Raw genomic sequence first — 19576 nt, forward strand, 5'->3', positions numbered from 1 at the left:
TAAAGTACCTAAAAAAATTACTTAAGCACAGTACTTGAGTATTTAATTTCTTTCCACCACTGGTTCTTGCATAAAATACAAATACAATTTATTTTTGGAAATCCAGTATTAAAGAAATAAAAAAACTGTCTAATGATGTCAATTACGGAGCTCTGAGGGACTCAACAACTCAACACACGGGGTTCAAGTATGGTTATACTTTCGGACTAGAAGGCTTTATTATTGTATTTGTAGTTGTTATGTCCCCACCAAAGAGGTCCAGGTGTTATTTTGTGCAAAAGCGCATTATTGGCTATTTCCCCTAAAGCCCTCAATGGTGAATAGTGCTAATTCGCTATAATAGTATAAGTGTGCCGCTTGGGATACTATTTTTATTATGAAGAGAGGATATATACAAAAAAAATCATTTTTTAGTTATGGAAATAAGCAAATTTACACTAAAACCCAATGCCCAATTGAAGTCAATTCAATTAAATTAAATTCATTCAGGTTAAAATGACTGAGGTTAAATGACTGAGGTTAAAAGTTGAGTTAATATGACTCTGCCTGTTGAAAGGTTATTGAAAGGTTCTTTCAACACCAATTAGGTACTTGTTGACACAGATCCCATCCTGTGTCCTTTACTTTGACTCATAGTGTACCGGTTCACGTCAGTCAGCAGCACAGCCCAGGAGGGTACACCATAGTATATATATCATTCAGAGGTGTCGGTCCTGTCGGTATACGCAATATACTAGCCACCATGCACACGTTTACCTTCCTGTGGGCCTGCGCTCTGCTTGCCGTGAGGGTGCCTGCCAGCCCCTTGATGGGGGACAAAGTAAGTACGGACAACTATGGGGACCTGCATGCGGGGGGACGATAATCGGCTGGAATCATTTATCGCGGTAAGAAATGCTCACAATGATCGTAGGGTGGAGATTAGAATTTATTGTGAAACTGTCTCCCCCCGTCATACGCGGACTGGAGATCAATCCCTTAACACTTCAGTAAAACGGTAAAGAGTGCACTTATATGCTCTTTTTACGGGGCACTATAGCCCCTCCCATGCATGGCTTTTGAAGAGTCATGTGGCAGCCACGTCTATGTTTCTTTAGGGCACTAAATGACAACGTAAGACGCCATGCGACCAATATAAATACATCTTGTGACTGATTCCGTTTTATACAATAACACACTGCATTCATGTCTCGTGGAGGACGATGAATGCAGACTGTTAGCCACACCACTAAAACACGAGAAGGAAATGTTCTTTTTAGCCAGTACGACAGTGGAAATGATCGGGGACGATGACGAGTTTGAGCGATGGCAATTGTTTGGTGGACTTTAAGCCAAGAAAACACCAGTCAGGTAAAAATAATGTGACGTTGTGTGGCACAGTGGCAGCCATAGTGGCCACCCCTCACTTCACACAAGTGTGATTGTTTAATTCTAAACCAGATCACTTGACTTAGCCCAAAAATAGCCCAGAATATGGATGCTGGGTTTCAAGCTAACAAAAGTGTAATTCGAAGAATTTTAAGCATATCTTTGATTATCGAGATATCGTTAATCACAATTATTTTTGCCAGAATAATCGTCCCATGCCTAATGGCAACTCCATCGCTATTTGCATCCTGCAAAGTGTTTGCTGTAAAGCAGAGTGGAGGCCGATATAATATTATTTTCAATTATGTGAATAGGGATTAAGTGGGTAAATACTTTTTAGGTATCATGTTTCCACATGACGGCTATAGCATTTCCAAATGCATGCACTTTGCAAGGTATTCATTAACCTTTCTTCTCTATCTCATCTCTCAACGCTGAACCTGCAGGGTGAGTGTGTACCATACCATACTACCATTATTTACACATATACACAAAGTGGCATGACACGAAAATAAATATTTCATTCATTCATATATAGAGTGTAAAAAGTTGTTTGTCAGACTTGTTTTGGTCTTTTGGTCTGTTTGTGTTCATGAAGGTGTGGTGACTGAAGCTGAGAAGGAGGTCATCGTGAACAAACACAACGAACTGAGAAGAGCTGTGCAGCCTACCGCCAGCAACATGCTGAAGATGGTAAGACAGTACATATACAGTACTGTATTCCAGTGGTGGACTGGAAAAAAGTATGCAATTGTTTTACTTAAAGGAACTTATACAACATGCTCTGAGATCTCTGAGATGTAGTGGATTACTGTACTAAATTGCATTTAGTACAGTAATTAAGTCAATGTACTTTAACACGTGCACTGCTGTATTCCATTCAATTCCATCTATATTTCAGACTCTCCAGAAGGTCCATAGACTAGAGTACTAAAAAAGACAAACGAGACACAATATATCAAATATACAATGCAGTGTCTCACCAGCCGATTCATAAGCTCGCAATATTTGTGAAACATTGTGTCTTGTACCAGTGTCCGTGCCACAAAATATTTTCAAATGAAAAAGCTCCAGAACCACTGATATAGTGGTCATACACAGTTATGTAAAGAGTTAAGTCTTAAAAAGACAAAAGAGTGGCCGCACACACTGATAGCCAAAGTGCCGATTATTTATTAGGATGCAGAGTACATACACAGTTATGCCCACTATATCAGTAATCTCCAAAGGAATCTGTCGGCACCACTGCCATGGTGTTGTTGTTAGTAGGAATATAAACACAGAAGCACCCGTGAAGAAGTGAACTAAGACTAAGACTAAGTTCCCGTTTCTGCACAAAAAAGGTGGTGCCCCCAGAGGCAAATAATATTCCTTATTTTTGGTTATTAGTTATTTTAACCCATAGAACACTAAACCCAGGTGATTTTCATCCGGGCAATTATGTCTATGTGTTATTGATTGTTTTAATAATGTTGCAGATGTCTGAGGTGGGTGGGACCTTGGGTATGTTTGTTTGCCTGTGAACCGCTCCTATGTGACTGAGTCTATTATGTGTATATGTATGTCTCTATCGTACGTCTGAGCACGACCCATTGACCCCTGCATTCAGGTCACACACCAATCTTCTCTCACCAAGCAGGAGTCAGGACACTGGCGATACAGTTAGAGCACGCGCACACGCACACGCACACGACCACAGTACAGTACAGTACAGTACAGTACAGTACAGTACAGTACAGTACAGTACAGTACAGTACAGTACAGTACAGTACAGTACAGTACAGTACAGTACAGTACAGGACAGGACAGGACAGGACAGGACAGGACAGGACAGGACAGTACAGTACAGTACAGTACAGTACAGTACAGTACAGTACAGTACAGTACAGTACAGTACAGTACAGTACAGTACAGTACAGTACAGTTATTCAGAGTAATTACAGTACAGTACATATAGTTGCACCGCTCAGTTCACATGGGTGTGATTTGTTTTTCTAAAGACAGGTGTTCGGATGAATTTCACCTGCATGGGTTTAGTCATAGTGATAGAGAAAGAATCCATACTCCATAGCTCCCTTCCCCCTTTTTTTCCACTGATTTAGACCCCTATGATAGCTAGGGTTCCACATGATATCTATTTTTTTTTTTTGTGAAATGTAATGTTGAAATATTAAACATGAACATGAATGCTATTAGAAATTCATTGGTGCAGTCATAAAGGCAAAGGTTAAAAGCCCCAAATCTGTGATGACTTCAACTGGTTGAAGTAATCTGGTTGGAACAGCAAAAACAAGACATTCGAATGATAACACCTAAACGTCACCATTAACCTTTCAGGCATGACATTATATATTTTATTTTTGCCTCATTCCATGCATCCTGTGCCCTCTCATTGTCAGAGTTGGAGCGATGAAGCTGCTTCCAACGCTCAGAAATGGGCCAACGGCTGCTCCTTCGATCACAGTCCCGAGCACAAGAGGTCCATCGGCAGTAAGACCACCATTTTTATGTCAAGGCCCATTTTTTATATAGCATTTGAGTCATGTATGGACCACCATCACCATGTGATGAGATTTAGCCTCTCAGGCCAAAAAACTAAAGAATATGTTGTTGTCGGTTAATCATTTCTCCACAATTCCATGATGTATTGAAGAAACGTTGATCAAAAATAACAATTATTTTACATGATCTAATTGTGTGTAGACTTGTAAATTAAGTAGCCTAATGCAGATGCTGAACAATAATTTAACTCTTGAGAGCGGGGTCCATTTGGTTACAACTCTCCATCATTTAGCTGGGGTCGCCACCTGGAAGCCTCTCAAGGACCACTGGTGGTCCTTCGGACCACTGGTGGTCCTTCGGACCACTGGTTGAAAACCACTGCTTTAAAGGACCATTTTAAAACAATCACTGCCGTCGGGACACAAACCTCTTATCTCCATATTTAATACACTTTTTGTGTGTTCATTTTCCCGAAATCAACGCCCTATACTTGATCACACCTTAGCGTAAAAAAAACTAGCCCTTTTCAAGCTTGTGTATCTGCTACTTTCGCTGTTTTTAAAAGTTTTTTGAACAGTTTTACACAGGACCACAATGGAAACAAGCCCTCATGGATTTTTGTGCTAACAGATACAATTATCATATAATTGTATCTGTACATTTTGCGAACTGTTAATCAATTGATCAATCAATTGCGGTTTCCACCCATTGGTCATTATAAGATGGCACCATCTAAGAGGGGACTTTTGGTCCACTGCCACTATACCTCAAGTAAGCTGGCCTGTGGCTTCCGTACGAGAGCACTGAAAACCTGCTCCTTCTAACAAATGAGTTGATAAGCTTGTAGGTCTGTTGTTTTTGGCAACAGACCTACACGCACAACAGTTGCACAACAGAGTCAAATGTTTTATGGTCATGAGTCACCAGGATGGCTTGATTCTAGGGTTTCATTTAATTTACTAGCCCTTACCCGTTGTGGGATATCCCCCCTTGTGGCCGTGGGGGGTACTGCACCCTGGGTGCATTTTCGCATTTTTAATTCACTAATAAATTCATTATTAATTTATAATTTGTTAAATTGGAAAAAGGGCTTCGTTAATAGACATCCATATTATTATGGTCAATGCCTGTGTGAAAAGAGAGTGATTGGTGCAGGCGGTGAGGAGATACGGCGGTGTTTCTGACAGACATTCAGACAGACTGAATTATAGTATGATGATGATGATGATGATGATGGATGATGGATGATGATGATGATGATGATGATGATATAAATCATTTAGGAATGGGAAAAATATGATGGAACCAGAAAATTGCTGCCACTGCTATGCTCTATAGTGCTTGGTCTCTCTCTCTCTCTCTGTGCAGCAACTGTATGTGGTGAGAACATATTCGAGGCCGGTGCTGTAACGCCTTGGGACAGCGGTGTCCAGGACTGGTACAGCGAGGTGAATAACTGGAGCTACGGCAAGGGACGCATCAACACGGGAGAGATCGGACATTTCACACAGGTACACAGTGAATATTTGCACTTTTGCGCATGCTGCAAGTTTGTCAAAATGTTTCAATTGAAAACCTCGTCGTGATGTTGTAATGCGTGTTGCGTGTGCAGGTTGTGTGGTACCGCTCAAACAAGATCGGATGTGGCCTGGGGTACTGCCCCGACAACCCTGGGAACATGAAATACTTCTATGTGTGCCAGTACTGCCCTGCGTAAGTACAAATACTTCTATGTGTGCCAGTACTGCCCCGCATAAGTACAAATACTTCTATGTGTGCCAGTACTGCCCTGCGTAAGTACAAATACTTCTATGTGTGCCAGTACTGCCCTGTGTGTGTGTCAGTATAACAACCAGAACCATGAAATTGTCTGATTTATTGCGACCTCAGGTCGCATTTACTATGGAAATTTGAATTTCCTGTCAGTTTGTAGGTTGGTTGCTTGGTCACCCCAGGCAAGCCCCCAGGTCATCGTGACATCACGTGACATCATAAGGGATGGAAAGTTATTTGTGCAGCCGCGCCTGGTAGCCGGCGAAAACTAGAGTTCTCAACAGGCCCGAAAATTAAGGCCTGGCCCTGCCTGGGCCCTCATTAAACCCTGTACACTCAAGACACTGCCACCGCTGCCACCCTTACATCTCCATAGATGGAGCTGACCTGTTCTGACATTCCATATGTTGATCTGACCTCATCAAACCCTGTACACTCGCGCTCCATATATGGCCAGTGCACGTGACCTCGTGTCTCGCCCTCAGGCGTCTTACTGGTATGATATACTGTTATACTGTAACCAAACTGTATTGCAGACCTACCAACCAAAAATAGTAATTCAATTCAATTGCACAATCAAGATTCCAAAGTACCTGTACGTCTCGCAATGTTCCTTTCAATGTCTCCAATTTGAAGTATCAAAAACATAAAAGTATTTTACTCACTCAACCTTCAAGTCAGGACGCCACATGCAGCAGGTTCCCCTTCCCTTTGTCCAAAAGCTCTGAATTGATTCAGAGCTAAACCCTCAGAAATGTTCCTTGACCAAACTTTTCATCTTCAGATCTCAACATTTTCCAGCCCCACGAATCTGTGGTTTATACATTTCTGATTCGGGTCTCTTTGACAAATCACCACACAACACATTTTGATACCTAAAATGGAACCCCTGCAAAGCCAACCTCACTTCCTGTACTTTTATAGATGTTCCTGGTACCTCACTTCCTGGAACTATTGCTAACATGCTTTTTCCCCACAGCTCCCCCTATGAGCAAACCTTGTCAACAGAAAATGAATGACCATGGTTTAACTACACAAAATAAAACGTACATTTTGGGGTTAAATGTTCAACCATATTCTAACCAATATATTCAATTGTTATCACCCAGCATGTTTGTTTCATTTTCTTTCAATACATTCTTTAATTACTTCACACATTTAGGCCTATGTGGCACAAGTACAAATACAGTAGTAATGTGTGTCAGTAGTAGTACTGCATTATTTGTACAGAAGTACAAATACTTCTGTGTCACTCACTACTACACAAGTACAATCATTTTTGCCCCACTACCACTATGGACAAGGCCCTAGCCAGTGGTGGTAACCCAGCAAAACTATTTGGTGGCCCCTCCTGTAGTAACTCTGAGGACCCCCTAGGGGTCCCGGATTGCCTGGTGAAGACCCCTGGAATGTGTGTGTTGTGTACAGTATAGACCCATGTAGAAAACATCTGTCTAGGATGGCTGGGAAATGAATTATTCAGGGGCACGGTGGCACAGTTGGTAGTGCTGTCGCCTCACAGCTAGAAGTTCCTGGGTTCGATTCCCGCTCGGGACGCTGTGGGTGCTGGCAGCATGTTTCCTCCTCCGCGTCATCAGTGCCCATACCCGAAGGCGGGGTTGGCGAAAGGGACTTTCTGTGTGGAGTTTGCATGTTCTCCCCGTGTCCCCTAGGGTAGGTACCCTCACAAAAACATGCAGTAATCCTGGTCACTAAACTGCCTGATGGAGGGGAAAGGAACTGGTTGGAATAACGTGTTCCTTCCACGCGCTACGTCCAACCAGGGAAACTCCCCCCTGTCAGGTGTAAAGGAGCAACTTGGACACTCAGGCATGAAGGAAGCATGAGTTCAAGTCCATTGCTCTCCCCTTGTCCCGGGACTAGGTTGGTGGAGGGTGTGTAGAGCCCAGGATGACATTAGATGATTGAAACAGGGGTGAAAAAGGGGTTACAAAATCGTGGGATAAAAAAAAAAAAAAAAAAAAAAAAAAGGAAATTAATTATTCATTAATATGGACATCAAAAAACACAACAACATCAACGGTGCATGTGCTGTCTCAGACACTCTCTGGTCATATCATGTTTGATATTTGATGTTGTTGTGTCCCACATTGCAGAGGTAACTACCAGTTCACCCACCCTTACACGGAGGGACCGGCTTGTGGTCACTGTCCCGACGCCTGTGATGAAGGGCTGTGCAGTAAGTGACCATTATTTATTTCTATGTTTTTATTGATTGATTATTGATTACAGAAATGTAAACAGCACAAGGTACAGTCAGAACACAATACATGGAAGCAGCCTTTCCTTGTGGACGTGGACTGGTATATCTTTTATATGGGTGTCTGTGAACGTGGTGAATGTCCATGCAGTAACCTTTGGATCTAAAAGCTACAAAGGAAGCTGAATGCAGTATTGTTTTTGGCAGCACATTTCTATTTTGGTTTAGTCATATAGTCTTTGGAATAAAACTTAATTTAGTTTTAGTCATATTTTAGTCACCCGGAATGTTTTAGTGTTAGTCTAGTTTTAGTCGACTAAATATCATGAGATTTTAGTCGACTAAATCTACAGTTGATTTAGTAGACTAAAATTAATTTTGTCTGGCCTTGATGCCGTCGAAAGTCATGTGAATTTTGTATGCTTTATTGAAAAAATCATTAAAAAACTTTGATGACTATATTGATGGCGAAATTCTCAAAATATTTAGTCTTATAGTTTTAGTCATCCATCATAGCTTAGTTTTCATTTAGTTTCCATTCAGTTTTCGTCAGTGGTAGTCGACGAACATTTTTAGTTTTAGTCGACGAAATCAACACTGGCTAAATGAATGAACAAACTTCTCTCTCTCTCTCTCTCAGCCAACCCGTGTCCCCATACTGACGTGTACAGCAACTGCCCTATGCTGACCAAACAGTGGGGCTGCAGCAACCCCATGATCGGAGGCGTGTGTCCCGCCTCCTGCAAATGCACCAATAATGAGATTGTCTAAACAGTTTTAAACGCCCACTGAATGATCACCTAAAGGAACACGATTGGATCCCCATCCACGTCGGCCAATGATGTTCCTTAACATACGAACCCAAGTGTCTTTCATATACTGTATGAAGGTATGGTCTATGCATACTGTACATCCGATGGAAGTGATCACTCCGTTGTGCTTGCCTTTAAGAAAATAAAGCAAACGTTTATAAATGATGACACCGATTTCACTCTTTTTGTTTGCCTGTTTAGACCAGCGGTGGACAAAGTACTCAGGCCCAGTACCCAGTCCCTGGGTCAGGGCCTGACCCAGGGTCATCGCCACGCTGGCTTGTTGTGGACAGGGACATACAAAATGATTGGACAATTATATCACCACAACGGGTCTGTAACTCAGAGAGTACAAATGCATGGAACCTTTGTACACTCTCAGAGTTAAGGGGACCTTGCAAATAAAACATTTGAGAACCACTAGTACTAGTTGGACTCCTAATATGAATAGTGTCATACATATTCTGAAGAAAACCTGGAGACTTGACATTCAGTTATTGGGTCTTAAGATCAAAATAAGAACATTCTAATGGTGTGTAAAAAATAAAATGAAAAAATTGCCACGGACAAGACCAAGTCTTTGCCACGGACACATTTGTCAGTGTACGAAGATATTGATGACCCCAGAAAAACTCCTGCCTGTGACAGAAACCTTCCATACTGTACATTTGCCAAGGACATCTCGACAGGTGGCATGTTGACAGAGCCATATCTACACCGTGTCCTTCACGTTGACACATACTGTACGTGTCAGTCAGCAGGACAGCCCAGGAGGTCACACCACAGTATACATATTTAAGAGGTATCAGTCAGGACTCACGCAGTATGCTGGATAGCACCATGTACACACTTACCTTCCTGTTGGCCTGCTCTCTGCTCGCTGTAAGGGTGCCTGCCACCCCCGTGGCAGAGGACAAAGTAAGTAAGGACAACTATAGTATATAGGTACATGGGTTAGTGTTCACAATAATCGTATCGAAGAGATATTAATTTATCGTGAGATTGTCCCTCCGTCGTCATACACTAGCTGGGATCAATGCTTCCCAGCTGCATATCCGGTAGTGTTAAACCATCAGTAAAACAGACCTGTAAAGACTACTACTACTACTACTACTACTAAAAGCAAAAACATAAAACATTAATAGCAATGGTACACTTGCTGTGCTCTTTTTTTCCACTAGAAACCAAATCGCTTTGCCAAAAATAAACAAATTAATACAATAATAATAATAAATAGCCCAGAATATCATGCACATTAAGGCCGACCAAAGTTCTGAACAAGGTCAAAACACAGATCAATGCAATATAAAGCATCATTACAAAATAAACATCAATGGCAAGAAACATGAGCAAGACAATATAATAGAACAAAAAGTATAATAAGAAGACTTAAGAGCTCAAGTGCAATTAAAAGCAAGGGAGAACAGCTGGGTTTTAAGTAAGGATTTAAAAGCCCCAATCGACTGGGCAGTGGTAGGAAAATAACTAGAGTATATACTGACATATAATGAGTATATGATTAAAAGTACAAAGAGTATCAAAGTGTACTTAAATACAAAAGTAGAAAATACTGCAGAATGTCCCGTTTCAAATGTGTAAAATGTCATTTTTGTTGTTCACAATGCTCACAATGAGACACATCACGATGCATTGTGAGTTAATGTTTTCATTGTTTTATAATAATAATCACAATCTACAAAGTAACTAGTAACTAACTAAAATAATTGTAGTGGAGTAAAAGTACAATATTTGCCTCTGAGATGTAGTGGAGTAGAAGTAAATGTATTGAAAATGTAAAATACTCTGTGAAGTGGACGTGTGAATATATAGATTAAAAATGCTTAAGAATGAAGCTGTCCTCAAATTGAAACTTTTATTAAATCGTATATACACTATACCAGAGACATTTATTCATGTTTCCATATGATGATGGTGCTAGCGTTGAGTTGAATTGAGTTGTATATTGAGAACATTCAGACATATGTCAAAACTCGGTTTTGAATTCATGCACTCTGCAAGGTATTCATTAACCATTCTCCTCTATCTCATCTGTCAACGCTGCACCTGCAGGGGGGTGAGTACAGTGTGTACCATTATATAAAAGTCAATTGTATTTGTAAAAAGTAGTTTATCCGAATTTCACCCAATCTTTTCTGTCCTTTTTGTCGTTCTATTCTGTGTTCATGTATAGATCTTATACTGACCTCAAGGTCAGACCAGAATGACATTGTGAACAAACACAACACTCTGAGGAGAGCTGTGCAGCCGACCGCCAGCAACATGCTGAAGATGGTAAGACACTACATATCATCACTGTCTGGCAGAAACCAGCTAGCTCCAGTTTTTCCTATGTTTTTTTAATTATTATTTGTTTTATAAATCAGTGCCATTGATCACCCTTTTAGTCAGTGTGTTTCTTTTTCTTTATTCTTTATGTTGAACCAATTGAAAATATTCGGACTAAAATGAGCATTTGCGCCTGTCGTAGACATGCGCAGAGCAAGTTCAGTCAGGGAACCTCAGTCAGCGCGCCGGCCGTCAATTGGGCCACCGCAGCATCAGGCTCTCATCCACATGATTCACTCAGCCAATCACACGCTCACCCAATCTCTCATACCGGCTACTTGAACCAGAGGTTTGCATTCCTCTGCCTTCTTGCTTGCTTACTGCTGTTGTATCAGCGTGCTGCTGTCATACAACCTGCGCTCAATTCCGCTTGCTTACTGCTGTTGTATCAGCGTGCTGCTGTCATACAACCTGCGCTCAATTCTGCTTGCTTACTGCTGTTGTATCAGCGTGCTGCTGTCATACAACCTGCGCTCAATTCTGCTTGCTTACTGCTGTTGTATCAGCGTGCTGCTGTCATACATCCTGCGCTCAATTCTGCTGCTGCTGCCTTTTTGTATACTGCGTGCTGCTGTATACAAAGTGCTCACCCACCTCCACCCCAGCTACCACCTGTCGTTTTGGATCTACTGTTTAGGTACGGGGGATTCAGAGTCCCTATGGTCGGGACTGATGCGCTTGACCTGAGTACCTAAAAAGCAGATCCAATACATCGCCAAACCATAATAAATATATTGCATTGATTATCTTATATTCAATAAATATATATATTACATCCTCCTTGAGTTGTCTGACTGAACCCCCTAACTCCATTGTATCCTCAAAAGTCCGTCAAGCGACCTAATTACCTCATTAATATAGCATTATTTGGATAAAGTGATAATAATATAAGGACACATTCAAGTTTCTGACTATATGTATAAAGCAGTAAATGTGATGTTCTAAAACCATTTTCATTATTATTGTTATTAGTATTATTCATTTCCTGTTAAGATTTGGGACATAGCCAAGTGGTTTCTCCCCGACTGCGGACAAATACAGTATTCCAGTCAATTCAATCTTTATTTCAGACTCTCCAGAAGGATCATAGAGTGCTAAAGACCTACAAGACACTTGAAGACATGAACACGTTTTCAAACCACTGAATACAGTGGTCATACAGTGGTTATACAGTGGACAACATACTATAAGATAACATCCTGTGGACTCAGGACTCAGAGATCTAACATCATGTGCCCTCTCATTGTCAGAGTTGGAACACCGAAGCTGCAGCCAACGCTCAGAAATGGGCCAACGGCTGCTCCATGAACCACAGTCCTGCCAGCCATAGGACCATCAGCAGTAAGACCCACTTCGAAAGAGCATGCGCACGTCACACATTTTATGAGATCTTTGACAAAATTACGTGCACATTACAAAGACACACACTTAGGTCACATACACACACACATACACACACAAGCTTTTTTTCTAGTTGGATTTGGAGCATATCGAAGCATAGCGTTTTTCTGACACATGCTTTGAGTAGCCATGCTGTAACATAATAGGGAAGTCGGAGACATACAGTAAAGGCTCATTCATAGTCTGGATTTTCGGCGGTGAGGTGACCACCGCTCCGGTGGTAAGCTGACCACCGGAGCTGAAATAACGTTGAGCGGTGGTGAGTAAAAACAGAAGGGCTGGGGCGGTGGCGGTGGTTTGCGCTTCACCGTGGCTCGTGACGTCATATTGTATTTCGGTGGTCACCTCACCACTGAAAATCCAGACTATGTATGAACCTTAAGAAAACAAGGTACAACACAAGTCCAAAAAGCAGTATCTATTTATTTACAAGCTACAGATCTGCATCTGTAGCTTGTAAATCAATTCTACAGACTATAAATTCCACATACCTATACGTCAGATAAGCTGCCTTCCGTTTCTCGAGCGGGAGAGCAGATATTGACACCGCAGATTTATCAAACGCTATTTAATTTGTGATATGAGGGCACTGAAAACCTCCTCCTAATAACAAATCAGTTTATAAGCTTGTAGGTCTGTTGTTTTTGGCAAGCGGACACCGTTGTACAGCGGGGGATAAAGGTACGACGAGTCGGCCACACTGCCACTATACTTCCAGTTCTCTCAGATAAGCTGGCCCGTGAACAGGCTATGACAGTTATCTCCATATTTGGGCATATCGACAGACAGACACAAACATGCACTGGTTAGAGATGGATAAATAGCCTCTGCGGTGCATGATGGGCATGCAGGCACCTTCCCACTGTGCCATTCGTGATTATGGTCATAGTTCTAGACCAGGGGTGCCCACTCTTTTTTGTACTTGAGAACTACTTTCAAAATGAGCAGCTCAACAAGATTTATATACCCACCAAAAACAATATTATCCCATTCTGAACAAGTGAAAATAGTAGGGCTTTGGTTGGAATAGCTGCGCTGACGTTACCTACAGTATGAGACAAACACACTTGGAAAGGGAAAGAGGGGAAATGTAATTGGAATAGAGTTTTTTTTGTTTTGGTATATAACTTCGTAATGCTTCTGACGCTTCTTTGTGAGCAACACGCTTGGAAATAAAGTATTGCATTGTGAGCTGACAGGCCCTTTGTCAATCAATCAATCAATTAGTTATTTACCTTGTGTGGAATGGCACGTGTCTTCTCTCTCTCTCTCTCTCTCTCTAGCCAGTGGATGTGGTGAGAACCTGTACATGTCCAGTTATAAGAACACGTGGGACGGCGCTATCCAGTCCTGGTATGATGAGGTGAAAGACTATCGTTACGGCGTGGGCTCCGTCAACGGAGGAGTCATTGGACACTACACACAGGTACACACACGTACACACGCTCACACACTACACACAGGTACACACACGGACACTACACACAGGTACACACACTGGCACTACACACAGGTACACACAGGGACACACACTCACACTACACACAGGGACACACGCTCACACTACACACAGGTACACACGCTCACACTACACACGCTCACACTACACACAGGTAAAAAAAGAAAAGCAAGGCAACGACATTAAAAAACAAGCAGTAATGCAATACAGTGAGGACATGAATAACAAAAAATAAAAGATCAATTCAAAGCAATGTTGTAGAAGTGGGTCTTGAGTTGTGCTTTAAAAATGTCTACAGAGGCTGCCTGACGAAGGTACAATGGGAGCTTGTTCCATGCTGTCGGCCCGTAGAAGCAAAAAGCTTTTTTTTAGGCAAAGCGAGCAGGCCTGCAGTGGAAGACCTTAGGGGGCGGTTTGGGACATATTTAGGCAGGCAGTCATGTAGGTAGGAAGGTGCGAGACCATTGAGAGCTTTATACACAAGTAAAATTATTTTAAAATCAATCCTAAAAACAACCGGAAGCCAGTGCAGTGAAGCCAAAATAATGATCAGATGCAAAGTGACATAGCCCTGTTAACTGTATATACTTTCCCCATTTTCAACAGTTTTTATTGTATTGTCACTTCAGTTTAACTACTACTCTAGACTTGGTAAAACACAACCAGAGACGGAGTTGCACTGTATTTCAGACTACTTCTCTTCTTCATCTCAGAGGAACATGCTGTACTTTTACCCCACTACAGTTGGTGTGGTACCGCTCCAACCAGATCGGATGTGCCATGGCCTACTGTCCCCACGCTACGTACCAATACTTCTATGTGTGCCACTACTGCCCCCCGTAAGTACAAATACTTATGTGTGTGCCAGTACTGCCCCTCGTAAGTACAAATACTTCTGTGTGTACCACTACTGCCCCCCGTAAGTACAAATACTTATGTGTGTGCCACTACTGCCCCTCGTAAGTACAAATACTTCTGTGTGTGCCACTACTGCCCCCCGTAAGTACAAATACTTCTGTGTGTGCCACTATACTGCCCCCAGTAAGTACAAATACTTATGTGTGTGCCACTATACTGTCCCCAGTAAGTACAAATACTTCTATGTGTGCCACTATACTGCCCCCCGTAAGTACAAATACTTCTGTGTGTGCCACTATACTGTCCCCAGTAAGTACAAATACTTATGTGTGTGCCACTATACTGCCCCCAGTAAGTACAAATACTTCTGTGTGTGCCACTATACTGTCCCCAGTAAGTACAAATACTTCTGTGTGTGACACTATACTGTCCCCAGTAAGTACAAATACTTCTGTGTGCCACTATACTGCCCCCCGTAAGTACAAATACTTCTGTGTGTGCCACTATACTGTCCCCAGTACGTACAAATACTTCTGTGTGTGCCACTATACTGTCCCCAGTACGTACAAATACTTCTGTGTGCCACTACTTTTGATTGATTGATTGATTGAATAGTTTATTGAACACAAAATTAATGTAAAAACAGAGTACAATCAAACACTAGGGATAGCACCCTAGCACCTTGCGGTCTCATTTCAATTAGGCCCTACTGCCCCCCATAGTAACTCTGAGGACCCCCTAGGGGTCCCGGACCCCGTGTTAAAGACCCCTGCCCAAGAACGTTGGATCTACTGTACAAGCTCAGACCTTTACAGCCAGGTCTGTAACTCGTGAGAGTGTACGAATGGAACTAAATGGACCACTGTTTGGTTCCTTTTGTACACTCTCAGAGTTATGGGGGTCCTTGACATGTAAAAGTTTAAGAACCAATCAATGCATTAGAGACTGAGAGGTCAACGGTACTGTAGATCCATTTAGAAACACCTATAGGTGTATATCCTATAGATCCTATAGGATGACTGAAAATTTTATTATTCATTAATGTTTGTACATTAAACATCATTTTAACAAATACTGCACTTTAAAAAAAATATATATTCCTGCTTATAGCCTATAGTAATAATACCTGAAGATCATGTTTTAGGGTGGGAAAAAAGTCACGGCACTCTGTCTTTAATAAAAGATGTTTGCGGTCTCAGACACTAATATTTAATGTTGTGTCCAACATTTCAGTGGTAACACCCAGTACACCCACCCTTACAAGTCTGGACCATCTTGTGGTGACTGTCCCAATGCCTGTGACAACAAGCTGTGCAGTAAGTGACTGTATTTCATTCATTAAAAACAAAAAACATGTTAGTGCCTAACCTCGAGTCACCAGATTTTCCACCTCAATTATTGTGCTCTGTTTTTTAATTGGAATCCTGAAAAGTAACATTTGAATTTAATTTCAAATGCATTCAATTTTAATTTCAAATGCATTTAGTTATACTTATGTTAACTTTATGAACTTAAATACAACGATGCGGATGTAACACAACGTGTTGTAGATTAACTAACCAAGTGTAAAATTAGCCATTTCAACACCATCAAGGCACCGCCAAAATACATTTTAGTACACTGAACAGTCTGTCTGTCTCTCTCTGCCAACCCATGTCCCTACACTGGCCAGTACTCTGTCTCTCTCATGCAGCATGCAACCCATGTCCTTACAGTGACCAGTTTGTCTGTCTTTCTCAGCCAACCCATGTCATTACACTGACCAGTACTCTGTCTGTCTCTCTCAGCCAACCCATGTCCTTACACTGGCCAGTACTCTGTCTCTCTCATGCAGCATGCAACCCATGTCATTACACTGACCAGTCTGTCTCTCTCAGCCAACCCATGTCCTTACACTGACCAGTACTCTGTCTGTCTCTCTCAGCCAACCCATGTCCTTACACTGACCAGTACTCTGTCTGTCTCTCTCAGCCAACCCATGTCCTTACACTGACCAGTACTCTGTCTGTCTCCCTCAGCCAACCCATGTCCCTACACTGACCAGTCTGTCTCTCTCAGCCAACCCATGTCCTTACACTGACCAGTCTGTCTCTCTCAGCCAACCCATGTCCTTACACTGACCAGTACTCTGTCTCTCTCAGCCAACCCATGTCCTTACACTGACCAGTACTCTGTCTGTCTCAGCCAACCCATGTCCTTACACTGACCAGTACTCTGTCTCTCTCAGCCAACCCATGTCCTTACACTGACCAGTCTGTCTGTCTCAGCCAACCCATGTCCTTACACTGACCAGTCTGTCTGTCTCAGCCAACCCATGTCCTTACACTGACCAGTACTCTGTCTCTCTCAGCCAACCCATGTCCCTACACTGACCAGTCTGTCTCTCTCAGCCAACCCATGTCCTTACACTGACCAGTCTGTCTGTCTCAGCCAACCCATGTCCTTACACTGACCAGTCGGTCTGTCTCTGCCAACCCATGTCCTTACACTGACCAGTACTCTGTCTCTCTCAGCCAACCCATGTCCCTACAGTGACCAGTACTCTGTCTCTTTCATGCAGCCAACCCATGTCCCTACAGTGACCAGTACTGTCTCTCTGTGTGTCTCTCTCATGCAGCCAACCCATGTCCATACGCTGACCAGTACAGCAACTGTCCTGACCTGAAGCAGCAGTGGGGCTGTAGCAACGCCCAGGTCCAAGACTGGTGCCCCGCCTCCTGCAAATGCACCAATGAGATCATCTGAACGCCCGGCGGTGTTCGCCACACGTCACGTTTATCTGGATGAACCAGCCGACGGCCGCATCATCACATGAAAACATGATTGAATCTGCATTCAAAGATATCCCTTTTGGGAAACCCCATGGCCGATCATGCTGTATAATTATGCATAATACTCTGTGTATAGCCAATGGGAATATCACTCCGCTGTGCTTTTAGAAATTAAAGCAGCATTTATGAATTATGATACTGATTTGCTTGCTTTTCGTTTTCCTTCAGGGTTTTTTGGGCCTGTTAAAGTTCAGACCAGTGTTGCACCACAGTACTCAAAGCCCAGTAGGCTACTTGAAGTCAATACGCTTGGTCATAATATATTACTCAACTACAAGGGAAAGTTGCTCTATCACATTTATTTTGTACTTTGAGTAATGGAGTACTTGTCAAGGTCACATTTGTACTTGGTAGGGGGACATTTGAGAAGCATGTTGTTAAATAGTCTGTAGGCTATTTGGGGCATGTTTCTACAATTACCATAATTCTTTGGTGTACTCACCCCACCTTGTGGAGAGGAGAGGGCTAGCTGTCTTGAGACAACATGTAGTCCAGGAAGGAAGTGACCAGTAAACACATATTACGCACATAAAAACCCCCAGGAAAGTGTTTGTCTCCCAAACCACATGCCTACGTTAAATAAGTACTGCCTTGCCCATAACAATGACACTATGGCTGCGTGTGTGTGTGCGCGTGCGTGCGTGCGCATGTACGTGCAGATGCCTTTCGTGCTGGACTGTGCTGGTGTGTGCGTTTGCGTGCCTACGTTAAACAAGTACTGCCTTGCCCATAACAATGACACTATGGCTGCGTGTGTGTGTGTGTGTGTGCGTGCGTGCGTGCGCATGTACGTGCAGATGCCTTTCGTGCTGGACTGTGCTGGTGTGTGCGTTTGCGTGCCTACGTCAAATATGGACTGCCTTGCCCATAACAATGACACTATGGCTGCGTGTGTGTGTGTGCGTGCGTGCGTGCGCATGTACGTGCAGATGCCTCTCATACTGGACCCAGTGGACTGTTGGCTTCATGGGAGATTATGTGTGTGCGTGCGTGCGTGGGTGTGTGTACGGAGCGGGCATGGTATTTATTTTTTTGTAAATGTTAAGTTCACATCATATATGGCTATACTAAGGACTCTAGGCTCAGAACATGAATGACATAAATCAGGATATTGACCCAGATATAAATTTCTTTGCAAATTTAAATAACTCCTGTTACTACACTGACGAACAGTTTAAAAATAATATAAAAATACAAAATACCATATCAATTATACACTTTAATGCCAGAAGTATGTATGCCAACTTTGAAAAAATCAGAATGTACCTTAGACAGCACACTACACCATTCAGTGTAATAGCAATATCTGAAACGTGGCTTAACCCGGAGAGGGGGTTGGATTTTGAGCTAGAGGGCTATGAGCTGAACCTCATGAACAGAAATACTAGAACTGGAGGAGGGACTGCTCTGTATGTGGACAGTAGACTCAAACATAAGGTTATAGATACAATGACTATCGCCATTGATGAGGTTTGTGAATGTATTACTATAGAAATTGATATGGGAAAAAAGAAAAATACTATTGTCAGCTGTGTTTATAGAGCCCCAGACTCCAGTATTGAGCTATTTACCAACTTTATGGAAAGTACATTTAGAAACACCGGACAGAAGGTCACGTACATAGCTGGTGACTATAATATTGATATTAATAATCCTAATAAGAATGCTTTGATTGATGAATTTATTGATGTAATGTTTGGCATGAGTCTATATCCTCTTATTAATAAACCTAGTAGAATAACATCACATTCAGCCACTATAATAGATAATATATATACTAACAACATGGAAAATAACATAGTGAGCGGATTAATTATTAATGATATAAGTGATCATCTGCCAGTATTTGCAATATATGATTGTAATTATACGATGTTGAAAGAGGAATCCCCTATTAGATATAAAAGAGTACAAACAGAAGGTGCTCTCAATGAATTTCAAAGTAACTTGTTATTACAGGATTGGAACAAGGTTTATGAGGCAGAAGATGTAGACTCAGCCTATA

At 42.1% G+C, this 19576-nt stretch overlaps 2 protein-coding genes across 2 annotated transcripts; both read left to right on the forward strand.

Moving 5' to 3' along the window:
• Nucleotides 1-742: 742 nt before the first annotated feature.
• On the forward strand, nucleotides 743-7851 carry LOC310876798 (cysteine-rich secretory protein 3-like; the record flags this gene model as incomplete). The annotated part of the gene is made up of 6 exons (XM_083790452.1): nucleotides 743-824; nucleotides 1967-2061; nucleotides 3768-3858; nucleotides 5239-5381; nucleotides 5483-5583; nucleotides 7761-7851. 6 exons carry the CDS (start codon nucleotides 743-745, stop codon nucleotides 7849-7851), a joined length of 603 nt encoding a protein of 200 aa, XP_083646578.1.
• A 1665-nt stretch (nucleotides 7852-9516) lies between these two features.
• Nucleotides 9517-17485, forward strand: LOC310876799 (serotriflin-like; the record flags this gene model as incomplete). Its single annotated transcript, XM_083790453.1, has 7 exons — nucleotides 9517-9598; nucleotides 10868-10968; nucleotides 12273-12363; nucleotides 13707-13849; nucleotides 14627-14721; nucleotides 15974-16056; nucleotides 17358-17485. 7 exons carry the CDS (start codon nucleotides 9517-9519, stop codon nucleotides 17483-17485), a joined length of 723 nt encoding a protein of 240 aa, XP_083646579.1.
• Nucleotides 17486-19576: the final 2091 nt, after the last annotated feature.

Source organism: Protomyctophum parallelum (genome assembly GCF_964188405.1).
Source record: "Protomyctophum parallelum genome assembly, chromosome: 19".
NCBI lineage: Eukaryota > Metazoa > Chordata > Actinopteri > Myctophiformes > Myctophidae > Protomyctophum > Protomyctophum parallelum.